Source organism: Primulina huaijiensis, chromosome 17 (assembly GCF_012295235.1).
Source record: "Primulina huaijiensis isolate GDHJ02 chromosome 17, ASM1229523v2, whole genome shotgun sequence".
In the NCBI taxonomy this organism is placed as follows: Eukaryota; Viridiplantae; Streptophyta; class Magnoliopsida; order Lamiales; family Gesneriaceae; genus Primulina; species Primulina huaijiensis.
In genome coordinates, this window is record NC_133322.1 from 2809370 (window position 1) to 2822384 (window position 13015).

Consider the following 13015-nt stretch of genomic DNA (forward strand, 5'->3'; position numbering starts at 1 on the left):
AGTCGGGCTGAGATACGATCTGTTTGCTCAACACCATTGGACCACGTGTCATCCAGCTTTTTGTCTCTGATGGTTCACTCGATCACGCGCGGTGGAAATGCTGAATTAGGATGGGAACGTTCGATCAAATTCTCCTATCAACATCTATATTTTGAGTGGGTCACGTAGATCGTCTCACGAATCTTAATAATCTCTGAGACGGGTTAATCTTACCCATATTCACAATATAAAATAATACTCTTAGCATAAAAAGTAATATTTTTTCATGGATGACTCAAATAAGATATTCATGTCACAAATACGACCCGTGAGACCGTCTCACACAAGTTTTTGCCCTACATTTTTTAGACGAATCTATCACACATTATTATAATTTACATAAATAACATGATTTATGGTAATGAGATTTAAAAAAATTACTTAATAACCAACTTTAATTTCATTATATATAATATTTTACATACTTAAAATATGCTTATTACAATAATTATCCTATCTAATAATAACCACAATAAATACGCACTAAAATAATTAAAATATCAAAATTTTAAAATAATACTCAAAAGAATAATAATCACAGAATAAACACATGCTAAAACAATTAAAATGTCAATTTTTTGTAATACTCAGTCTACTGCAATAATTAATCTAATTAATGCTAGATTTAAAAAAATAAAATGGTGGGGAAAAGTTTGAAATCTACATAATTCTAAAACAATTAATTTGAAGTATCTCAATCTGAATACATTCTTAAATTATTGTGTAACATAAGTGAAGTTCATTAGTACTGCACCTCGTAACGAAAATTAAAATACCATTTAAAATGCGTGGATGGAACATGGAGACCTTAAGCTTAGGATTCATAGAAGATTGATGATCACACAGAGAAATTGAAAAAAAAAAAAAAAAAAAAAAAAAAAAAAAAAAAAAAAAAAANAAAAAAAACCCACTAAAACCAAGATAAATAGAGCAATTTCTTCTTCTTTTTTCCCCCTATCTTTGATTAATTGTTCAAAGAACAGAGCCATAAACTGTTCGTTTGAAAGATCCCTAGTAAAAAAAACCCATGAAATGTTGAGAAACCAGATGAACCTTGCACAGAAGCAAAGTTTTCAACCCACTTCACAAAAAAACTATTAGTCTATCTCTGCTTAACTTCAAAGAAAAGCAATAGTCATCAAAAGCGATCGACTTGAAACTGGACCATTGGTTATTCCTACTCCGTGAGACGCCAAAAAAGACTTCTGATGTTTAATCAACTAACAGCAGTAAGTTACGACCAGAGCAACCGCAAGTCGAAAACAAGTTTTCTCCATGGTCGAGAAAGTCGGGTGATTTCCAGAATTAATCAAAGATTCAAGCTTCGCGTTCCGAAGAAATTCCACTAAAGCCACCAACTTGTGAGGCAAATGGGGATAGGAATTTTGGATGTACCCGTAAATGATTCAGGGCCGGTTTTGAATTGATGTGCTGCATAACAAGACATGGAACGATTATTTTCAGTGGAAATTCAAAAAATTGACAAAATACTCAAATGATTCGTACAAACTATCACTCGTATTCGAGGATCGAGTACCTTAGTTACATCCTTGTAGAAAGAATTGATTTCCTCTTCAGTAAGACCGCCCTCATCAGAATTTTCTTCCCACCCCAAAGAGCGTAGAAAAGCAGCCTCTTCCTCCGGCACTAAAGGATCATGGTTGTCAAAAGCATCACCGTTGCAAGTTAATTCATCCATCTCCCTAGACAAATGGTTGTCGTTGCCAAGGTTTAAGTTTAATGGGTTATCACCAGCCAGAGGAGTACTGGGAGGAGCAGTTGTAACCTCTGTCGGAGCGAGCTTATCTGAAGATGAAGGTGAGACTGCAGTGCAAATATCCAGGACAGATGAGGAGTTTGTTGTCGGAGAATCAGCAACAAAAGAGGAGGAAGTCATAGATTTCATTTTCATGAGATTGAAAAAATCTTTTCGGCTTCGAGCTTGCGAGGTGGGTAGCTTCTCCAGCACAATCAGCACAGGCTTACGATCAGTACTAGGAGCGACTGGATTGTTTGGTGGGATCCTAGTCACCGCAGATGCAGAACCTGACAAAGCAGCAAATATTGTAGAACTCGCTGCTTTGATGCCGCTGGTCGGGCTTGTGTTTTCCTTCACAATAGGAGTGACACCATTCCTTTCTCTCACTGGTTTCAGAACATGGAGTTTCCCCACATTAGACGCCTTTGAAATATCATCCTTCACAGGCCCAGTTCGTGGAGAGTTACTAGAAGGAAGTGAAGATGAAACAGGATACTGCTGTTGGCCCGCCTTATTTTTGTGTCTCTCTGACGCCGAAACCTAGATCAAAGATCGGAATAATTCACAAATATTCGTGATGCAATCTCCAAATGAGTGATGACAAACTTCTAGAAAGTTATTTAATGCACTAACAAGCTCCAAAAATCAACACCCACTAGAAAACATAACTTGCATTATTTGGGAATTCTCTACTAACAATTGGTGGACTCATGTTGTTGTCTGCTGAATACAATAAGCTCTCAAGTACAAAATTTGAAAACTTGGTGTCCCCACTTCCAAACTGATCTCTAGTACAATATGAGGTTTTAAAGAGCGAACATATTTATCTAAATTATCTACATAAAGCCTTTCTTGCTCTGGCATCGTCATCTGAAGAAGAAGAGAGAAATTGATAACATATCCTACAAATATGGTAACTAAAACATCTCAAATGCTATTACTGAGTCAGGATTACATGTGGGGGCTGATGAATTTGTCAGCTGGATAAAAAAAAAGACAAATTTCATTTGCTTGAGGAATTGAACTGTGTTTCTATTGTCCTACGAGTTGACCTGAACAGAGGCATTTCTCTTTGACAATTTCTCTCTGCGCTCTTCATTGTTGTTCAATCCTTCAACTTTTGGTAAAAAAATATCTAACCTATGCTTAATTTCCCTTTTCATACAGTGCCATCATCATTCCAAAGAACAAGTAATCCCCAACCTTGATAAGAATTCCCTCGTCGGCTTCAATTACATGCGAATTTTTTTGTGGCTGGGAAAGAGTTACCAAGGGTAGAACAAATAAATAGGTGGAAGGGCTGGGCGTGCATATTTTTAAATCAATCTCGCGTATCAACCAATTTTTCAAAAATTATGTTTCTGATAATGGAACAGAGGTTGGCCCCTTATCAACTGTGCCATAAATGCTACACTAGCTACGCAGATACAGTGTGGGAAGAAATAATTGAGGAAGACAAAACTAAAATTCTGTCCAGAAAAAACAAAGATATATCGCAAGCTATGTTCCGAACATCTGATTATTAAAATGAAATTGAGATGTTTCAGAATGTGAAAATAAAAAATTTGGCGCACATAAATTAACAGCAAATGAATACAGGAAGAATGCCTCACACATCATATCAGCCAGGATACCTATCCTCTCTCTGATTCCTACACTATATCCACTTCTGTAGCTTGTTTTGTCTACTTACAGAGGATGTTGTTTCTAAAATATCCATCTGACAAATGCTATATGCTCTTATAGAGGATGGTGTCTACTGGCAAAGAAACATGAAAATTAAAAGTATAATTTGGAAAATAACAAGCCAAAAGGTCGGTTTTAATAAGGACGATTTCACTCTTACCGCAATTTTGGGCATTGAAGGTGTCACGGGAATTAGTTGCCTAGATTGTTTAATTGCCAGTTCTTCAAGTCTCTGAGTTCCAACAGATATCTACCACAGAAGGAACATTGAGCATGGACACAAGTTATACATTGTCACTCATAATACAGGGAAAAAAAAAACCAACCTGGGAAGTACTCTGAGAACGGTGGGGACCCTGAGCCACAGCTTCCGCCATGTTGAGGCTGGTACATGAGCCCGAAGATACAGATACCGGACTTGCAGAAGCTTGTTGCATTGATGGCAGGATGGTTCCACTACTTCCAACTAACATAGGAACCTCTGCCAAAGCAGATGTCCATTTATCACCACGTATGGTTGCAGAAGAAATGGGTAAGCTCTGAATAGCCGTACTTACTCCAGGAGATGGGACTCTACCGACCTCAGGTGGCACTGATCTTTCCTCCGATATTAGAGAAGGAAAATCTCTCTCAAAAGTAGCTTTTTTCTCAGTGCCAAAAGGACCACTCTTAGTAAGCACACCATTATTACTATTCCCACGAGCGTTGCTCACGTCATTTGGTACTTTCTTGTGCCACATGTCTCCATGTTTCCCAGAACTCATCGACTGGGAATGCCTTAACCCATCCCTTTCAAATTTAATTGGCAAAGGTGAAAAATCCTGGTATTGGCGGTCACCCAGAGAGGACTTTTCTTTGCCACGAGAATCATATGTATCCTTCTCCCAGTCCTTGTCACGTTGGTTTCTACCAAAACTATTATAAGACCTCGGATGACCAGAGCTGTTACTGTTCGAACTCCGGTGGAAATATGAAGAATTAGATGATCGTCCCAAATCATGACCACTACCATTAACAAATGATTTATTTCTCGCAAACTTTATAGCAGTGAGATCACCTTAAGACAACAAAATATCATTAGTTAGATCAGAAGTTTAATAAAAAAATCTATATCAGAATAAAACCTAGAACAGAAGCTTGATTTTATTAACAAAATTACCTGAATGTGCTGCAGTGTTTCCACTGGTCAGATTTCCAGTATTTTTCAACCATTCTGGTACTAATGCAGGCTCACTTCTTTCCATAACTAGTGCCGAACATTATCATACATAAAGAAAAAATTATAACGATATCGATTTGTCTTCTTAGAATTAATGACCGTTTATGCTGCCACGTGCCAATGATAAATAATCTCTAGGCCTCGCCCAAAACATCTGTTCCAAAATTAGCCAACCTTATATGCTAATCCAAAATCCTCAACGCATAAATCCCACTTGTCTACACGAGAACTCCCTAGACACTATGTGAACAAACCAGTGTTCTGATCAAATAATCCAAGTCGTCATATACAGGGTTACAGGGGTTTTTATACTTCTATTACCCTGTAAAGTGCAAAAGCACCGTGCTTACCCAATATATCTGCAAATTAAAATTTTCCTCACCTATCAACACAAACCCCTCATTGTACACGGGCAAGAAAACAACTATAAAAAACCTTAGGTGCAAGCAAATTCAACGAAAATCCACAGAAATTTGCCCAACTTCACGCATAAACAGCCCCAAAGCGGCAATTCTTCAAAAACGATACATATCCATAAATATTTCACAGATGATCAAACCCTATACCCTAAAAACCCATCCAATTAACAGAAAAAAATAAAATTGAGGAACCCAGAAAAATGATAGGGTATGAACAGTCTGGCAGCACAGAAAATTCACCATGAAGTCGGAACACAATCCGTATATATATTAACGACTAAAAATAAACTCAACCCCATTTTCCGGATGATATCAAGAGAACAAATTTGAACCCTCGAAACGAGGAAAAGTAGCCCTAGTTCCTCGTACTCGCCGCCTTGAGTTGTGTTGTATGAGTCTCAAGACTATACTTGGCCAAATTTCTCCGAGAGAAGAGGCGGGAGCAGTAAATTTACTGATTTAACAGCGGCACTACTAATGGGAAATGGGATTGAGAAGGGATTGCGTTTGTTTCAGAGGAAAAGGATTAGGAATTGAGATTTTGGGCGAATATGATGCGTTTGTATTGAAGAGGACTGATGTGTGGAATTGTCCTGCCAAGAAAATCAATCCTTTTTTATAGTTAACCTTGGTCTTGTTCTCCCTTATTTATTTGGAACCCTATTTTCCCATTTCATGATTAATTATTATCTAATTTCCCCTATCTAAGACCATATTTTCATACTAGTTTCGATTAATATAAAAAAATTTGGTTGAACAAATTTATCCTTTCGAATACACACAATATGGAGTTCTAGACATAAACATAATTATATTGTTCATCGGATGTAAATGTTACCAAATTTTTTCAAGACGGAATAAATATGTATGTTGCAATTTACATCGATATGTATTTAATATAAATACCACACTCAAGTACGGGAACAGACTGATATCTTATATCGATTAGCGTGCTTGACTGTATCTCACTGATTTGACATAATGGAAAAGTTAAGACGACGTGACAGCAAATAGGTGACGGTTACAAGTGGTGATTAAGCACTGAAAATAATGAAAAGTCATCATATTCCTTCCTACAAATAGCAGGTTTGCTTTGCATTTAATTAATTCAGATATATGGACATATACACACCAGTAGCATTTATTTCTCTACACTGGTTCTCTTCATATTTCACCTGCTAATTTAAGTATCGGAGTGGCCACGTCGGACACCCTTCCGACACTCATTCACGTGTTCGTTTTCTTGTGTTCAGGAGATCACTGTAACTTATTTTTCCTTAGCAACTTCATCTCTAAATTCGATGGAATTGCCCGACCCAGCTCACCTCATCCACCCGGATTACATCACTAATCTTTCAAGATTTTTTTAATGTGTAGGCATGATGGAAAATCGTTTTAGGGACAAAAGAACATCATTTAAAAGGAAAACTGTTTGGTTCTTTCATTCACGATTTTAGTTCCAATTTAAATACCAGTTTGATTTAGAGCACGTGTGAAATAAAAGTTTTTGGGTGGAAGTGTTAGTTTTGGATGATTTTCTATAAAAAAAAATGTATTTAAAAAGAAAAAAGAAGAAAAATTTCTCTGAAGCCCGCAATTTTTTATTTTTTTTAATTTTTAAAAAAGAGATCGTTTGAAAAATTAGTTGTCGGTTCCCTCCAATTATCTGTCACCTCACCTCACATAGCCACTCGGAATTCGGAAAGAAAAATAATCTACACAAGAAGCGGAGGAATCAGTCTTCAAGTCTCTGTTCAGTTCCATCGATCCTGGGAAAAAAACGCAATCTTGATGCAACAAAAGAACGGTAGGTAGTGTTATGGAGATCTCGACGTTATAATTCCGGGATTGATGAGTGGTATAATTACGATACAGGCTTAGAGTTATGGAGATCTCGACGTTATATTAGGAAAGTAGTGTTCTGTGCATATCCGCTTGGATATTACTATTTGTGGTTCTTGATATAGTTTTGTTTTTCTGGGCTTGGTCGAAATTTTTATTAGCAGCTTTGAATAAATGGAGGAATTGAATAACTTCTATATTGTTTGATCTCTCTCTTGACATTCAATGTCGACAGCGCAACCGGCTCTGAATGAATGTTTTTGGGCTAATATTTTCAGGTTCCAGAGGAGTAGAATTGTGCATAATAATGTCATCTTTTTTTTCTTGCAGGTGAAAATCGTCCAGGAGATAAAACACGAGAGACATGTCAACAGAGCTCGATGTATGCCTCAAAAACAGTTTATTATCGCCACCAAGACTGTCAGACCAGAAGTTTATGTCTTCGATTATAGGAAACATTCAGATAAGCCTACAATATCAGATGGTGGTTCATTTAACCCGATCTGAGGCTCAGGGGCCACCATATGGGGGGTTATGGTTTATCATGGAGCCAGTTCAAAGTGGGTCATTTATTGAGTGGTTCTAATCAAATATGTTTGTGGGACGTAAATGCAACTCCAAATAATAAGTCCATTGATGCTCTATATTCATGGTATATACTAATTGTATCGCTTATATAGATTGAATTCTTTTTCCCCACAACCTTGATTGTGGTAAATATAAGATCTTTTAGTCTGGCATGTTAAGTATGTTTACCTGAAATGCATAATGACCACGAGTTCTCATGTGCCACGAGCAGATTCGTTCTGTTAGAGATGTAGCTTGGCACCCAAAGCATGAAAACTTGTTTGGTTCTGTTGGGAATGATAAGATATTTCGTTTATGGGATATCTGTGTTCCATCAATCAGCCAGCCTTTGCATTCTGTGGTTGCTCATCAAAGCAAGGTTTTGTCTCGTGATTTTGATGCACTTTGTATGGAGAAAGTAAATGTTATGTCCAAATCTTTGAAGTTCAGAGTAAAGAATACTTGTCCCACTTCTTGCTTCCTCATAAGAACTTCTAGTTGAATCCTTTCGAACTTCTAGTAGAGACTAAGAATAAACTGTCTTCATTTCGTACAAATGTTTAAATTTTCTGGTTATTAGTCTTAGACGCTAGTTTTTCTCTATGTGAATGTTTGTAGGTAAATTGTTTAGACTTTAACCCTTTCAATGAGTGGGTCGTAGTTACGGGGTCTAGTGACAAGACGGTTAAACTTTTTGACACGCGCAAGATCGATACTGCCCTTCATACCTTTGATCGCCACGAGTAATAAATCTTGCTCTTTTTACTGAAGGATTATGTTTGCAAATGGCTGGCTGCATATAGAATTTGTGAAGAATTGATATTCTTATTAAATTAAACCTGCATGAACTGCTCAACAGGGATGCAGTTTCTCAGGTCGGATGGAATCCCAAGAATGAGACAGTATTCGCTTCTTCTGGTTTTGATAGGAGATTGATGATCTGGGATCTGGGCAGGTAATTTCTTGAATATTAACTCACCAGTTGGTTAAACTGCCGTCTCTTCCATCCTCTCTTTCCTTTCATATAACACATCTAGTTGTATATAACCTTTTATCAATTTGTTTTCACAAAAAATCACCGAGCATGTGTTCTCGAGATGCTTGTTTGCTTGCCTCCACTGGGAGTACCGGAACTGTTTATCCATTCAAGTTTATAAACATGGTTTTCGAGAAAATTCCAATACGATTTGTAATTTCTTATACAAATGGGTATTTCAATTCTTTTTTTCATTATTATCATGACTGGCAACATATAAATAAAGCATTAGGCAATGTTTATGATGAAAATCTTTCGATGTTCAAATAAGATGGAGATATTGAATTACAGTATTCAGAGTTAACTAAAATATGTTTTAGATTATGTATGACTAATATCCAATCTATTTAGATATTGAAATTTATTTCCACACCAAGCAATAGAATTCCTCTACATATGACGTGATCTTTCAGTTTCAATATATACTCCCAAAACTAACTAATATTAGGGGTATAGTTTACTCAACCTATAGCTTACATTAAAAGATGATGACGTATCAGGACGATGGAATCTCATTTGATCGTAAAGTATCAAAACATCAAAATAAATTAGGAGTTCGGATACATTAGTTGTGGTTTAAAAAATAGCAAAAACTTGTGTGAAACGATCTCACGTGTCGTATTTTGTGAGACATATCTCTTATTTGAGTCATCCATGAAAAAGTATTACTTTTTATGCTAAGAGTATTACTTTTTATTGTGAATATCCGTAGGGTTGACCCGTCTTACAGATAAAGATTCGTAAGACCGTCTCACAGAAGACCTACTCTTAAAAAATATATTTAAATAATTTCTAATTTCTAAATATTAAAAAGTGTTTTTGTTTTAATTTTTTTAAAAAATCAAATTTATTTATTCCATGTTACTAAAAAAGAAGAAGAAGATGCCGAGCATCCCATCCCATCCCATCTCCCTAGATCCAGTGCAGTGGGCCAAACAGAGCCTTATGTGGCACGCTTTCAAAATGATTCTCCTCTTTCTTTAGCTGTCCGATAAAATTCTTCTTTTTTCGATTTCTTTGATTTGTTGCTTGAATTTTGGGAAATGGCAGCGATATAATTTCCTTCCTTCGATCTCTCCGCTATAATTTTCGATTTCTGGCCCCGACTTTTGATTTCTCATCCACCGATTCTCCATACCCAAGTTAACCCTTAGGTAAGATGCTCTCATTTCTGGATAATATATTAATTTTTTGGTCAGGGATTGAGGATCTCGGATGTAATGTATGATTGAGGCGTTCGGAGGCAGTGGTTAGGTGCCTTTATCGTTGAATTGATTTGTTTTCTTTTTAATAGTTCCCATCCATCTTTGTAATTTTGCCATTAATTAATTGAAAAGACAGTTCATTTTGATCACGGGGTTGAGATTTTATTATCATTGATCTCTGATTTATCAAATTTTATCTGTTACCTTGCGTGATTCTTTGCTTATACCTCGTTGTTTCGTGTTCTGGATACCTTCTTATGCCATAGCACATGATTTGTATTTTAATTGCTTATGCTATAGGCTGTTGGCTCCAGTTTTTGTTTAGCTTGATTGATGTGCCTGATGTTGGCACTATGCCTAATTTGATTTTCTTGTTCGAATGAGTGTGTGTGTATGCGGTGATCGATTTTGTGTACTTTTGAACTCTCGGATCCTTTTGATTGGAACAACAGCAGCTACAAGATTTGCTTCGGGGTTCCGTGGTTATACTCATCTTTGACATATGAAACTCAACTTTTATTTTGATGTTTCCATTTATCTCTCTTGAGCATACCCTTACTCTTAGCACTCTTTAGTTCTTTTCTTTATTTATGTATTTCTTTTTTGAGGAAGCTATTTGTTAGGAAGCTATTTGTTCACTAGGTTAATCCTAATGGTCTGATGATGTACTAGAAGATCCTTTACAGAAAACATGGCACAGATATTCGTTGTGCTGGTGTATATTTTCTTGAAATCCTTAGCTAGAATGAATACATGTTCAATCTTGGACAATACAAGATTTTCATAATGGCCTATTAATAATTTGAAAGCAAACTAAAATCAAAATTAGATTATCAGAAAGAATTACAAACTATTATCCTCTTTGTGGTATTTAGTGTTGAGTTTGTCCGTACAACTAGTCTGAAAACCTCAACCATGTTTGCAATACTAATGTGCAGATTATATCTAGAAAATGGCAAAAGGCACCAGGGGAAGACGGGGAATTACCTCAAGACAGTGCAGGCCAAAGCCATATCCCATGCCAAATTACAATCAAACTGAGGGAACTCATGAGAAGAATTGCTCCAAAAGCATTGCAAAGGACTGGAAAGGTGCTACGTGTTCCGTGTGCATGGAGTGTCCCCACAACGCTGTTCTTCTCTTGTGTTCCTCCCATGACAAAGGTTGCCGTCCCTACATGTGTGGGACAAGCTTCCGCTATTCCAACTGCCTCGACCAGTACAAGAAGGCATACTCTAAAGTATCTTCTGCTGACAACTGTCCTTTTGAAGATTCTCTTGATAATCCAGATTTGGCTCCACCATCTGGCTGGTCTATTATGAATTGTGAGGCCATGGAGCTTTTATGCCCACTATGTAGGGGTAAAGTGAAGGGCTGGACTGTCGTGGAGCCTGCACGAGAATATTTCAACTCCAAGAAACGAAATTGCATGCAAGATAACTGCTCGTTCATTGGAACATTCAAAGAACTGAGGAAACATATGAGGGCTTATCACCCTTCTGCCAGGCCCCGTGAAGTGGATCCAGCTCTGGAAACGAAGTGGAGTAGGCTGGAGCGTGAGCGAGAAAGGGAAGATGTGATTAGCACCATAAGGTCATCTATGCCAGGGGCAGTGTTTTTTGGTGATTATGTGATTGAGGGAAACCACTATGGTTCCGATTCAGATGATGAGGGTTTTGATGCAGATGCCATGGAGCAGAATGGGGGTTTTGAAGTGGGAGTTGATCGGGATTTTATGTCTCTGTTTCTTCTCTTGCAGGCTTTTGGTTATCCAGATAATGGTGGACCTTATAGGGGTGTGAGGCGAGATGAAAGAGACTCTAACCGCACAGTAGGTAGAGGTGTTCAGAATCGTGAACACACAGGAGGTGCTTTTGATTCCTCTTATCCAGATGGTGATAACATTGATGTGAATGAAGGTGATGGAAACAATGATATGCCACTGGTTGGTCATCTGCGTCATCAAAGTGGCTTCATTGTGAGGCGTACAGAGAGGAGGAGAAGGCGTAGAGAGCCAAATGAAGACCGGAGATAGGTAGTGATGCTGTTGCATAGAGTTTGGATTGCAAAATCAAAATATTATATTGCCTTGATACAGGAGTAGAAGGGCTTGACTGTACTTTTAACATTTCCCTGCACACTTCTCATTAGCATTCCATACTTTTGTGGGTTGTATGATAGGATAGCTCAGGAATGTGGAGGGTAAATAATCACTTGTTTGATTTAATTTTTAATTGTAGTATCCGCATTTATTGCGGTGTAATGCTATTATTGACATTTTTATGTGAATTCACCAATGGAAGATGTCATTTTAATGGTCCATATCTTGTTTTATATATCTTTAAACTCTGGAATGAGAGAAACAACAATATCATTTAATGCAAGAATTATTTCCCTCGGGCTTGTGATGGTGCTTACAGATTTTTATTAGTTTCTCAAAGTATTGTGAACCTCTGAATAGTTTTCTAACCTTGTTTTATAGTATGCCTTCTTCTTCTTCTTCTTCTTGTTTTTTTTTTTTTTTTTTTTTTTTTTTTTTTTTTTTTTTTTTTTTTTTTTTTTTTTTTTTTTGAGAAGTGTCTTTCTTATTTCTACTATTTACACCATGGGTCTTTTTACGTTCTCTGGAAAGATATTTTCTTTTGATTATGTCTAAAAGTAATAAATAGGTCTATAGTTCTACTTTGGGAGCATCTGTTCGTGGAGGAAGAATACCCAGCCTGGAAATAGATACAAAATGGTGAATGTTGGTATTTGTATCATTTCCTTGATCTCTAAAATATTATAACTTCTTTTCAATTCTTTTACCAAAAAAATTAAAAATTAAATATTGATTTCCGCCCTCGGCACTTCGTCACTTCCCCTCGTAAATCTTTACATTCGATTCAACTCTTCACCAATTCCAGAAAATACTTCATTAAATCAAACATAATATTTTAAAAATATTTCAATATAATTATCATTCAAACGAAAATTTCAAACATAATTTAATATTATTTGCTAAAAAATCGTTTTCAATTTCTATTTTAAAAATTTATATGACACTCCAGTCCCCGACAAGTTTAATTATTTTTGGAAGAATTTCAATAAGTTTAATCAACTCTGTCAAATCCCTTTTGAAAACTAATATTTTTTAAGAATCCAATATTAATAAATAATAAATTTAATTGTAATGGTAATTGCGATTCCATATCCCCTCAATTTCTGATATATATATATATATATATATATATATATATATAT

General features: G+C 36.4%; 2 protein-coding genes and 1 pseudogene across 4 annotated transcripts; 2 read left to right on the forward strand and 1 right to left on the reverse strand.

Annotated features, from left to right (window-relative positions):
- Positions 1-1032: 1032 nt before the first annotated feature.
- LOC140962855 (uncharacterized) lies at positions 1033-5724 on the reverse strand. The gene is made up of 5 exons (XM_073421899.1): positions 4644-5724; positions 3811-4541; positions 3645-3734; positions 1577-2338; positions 1033-1470 (listed from the first exon to the last, which is right to left on the reverse strand). Exons 1-5 carry the CDS (start codon positions 4726-4728, stop codon positions 1357-1359), a joined length of 1782 nt encoding a protein of 593 aa, XP_073278000.1. The 5' UTR covers positions 4729-5724; the 3' UTR covers positions 1033-1356.
- LOC140963268 (histone-binding protein MSI1-like) lies at positions 5607-10097 on the forward strand (annotated as a pseudogene).
- LOC140963456 (uncharacterized) lies at positions 9537-12092 on the forward strand. Of its 3 annotated transcripts, none has more exons than XM_073422791.1 (2): positions 9537-9721; positions 10711-12092. In XM_073422791.1, exon 2 carries the CDS (start codon positions 10725-10727, stop codon positions 11805-11807), a length of 1083 nt encoding a protein of 360 aa, XP_073278892.1. In that variant the 5' UTR covers positions 9537-9721; positions 10711-10724; the 3' UTR covers positions 11808-12092. The 3 variants fall into 3 exon arrangements, with proteins under 3 accessions (XP_073278892.1, XP_073278893.1, XP_073278894.1); XM_073422792.1 differs by having other exon boundaries at positions 9548-9821; XM_073422793.1 differs by having other exon boundaries at positions 9548-9816.
- The last annotated feature ends 923 nt before the right edge of the window (positions 12093-13015 follow it).

Excerpts from the sequence above, each read along its gene's own strand:
- LOC140962855 (XM_073421899.1), bottom strand. The coding sequence starts at position 4,728 with ATGGAAAGAAGTGAGCCTGCATTAGTACCAGAATGGTTGAAAAATACT. Across the intron at positions 2,339-3,644 it reads CTTCAATGCCCAAAATTGCG|GTTTCGGCGTCAGAGAGACA; the intron begins GTAAGAGTGAAA and ends TCTTTGATCTAG. Across the intron at positions 1,471-1,576 it reads TCTACAAGGATGTAACTAAG|CACATCAATTCAAAACCGGC; the intron begins GTACTCGATCCT and ends CTTGTTATGCAG.
- LOC140963456 (XM_073422791.1), top strand. The coding sequence starts at position 10,725 with ATGGCAAAAGGCACCAGGGGAAGACGGGGAATTACCTCAAGACAGTGC.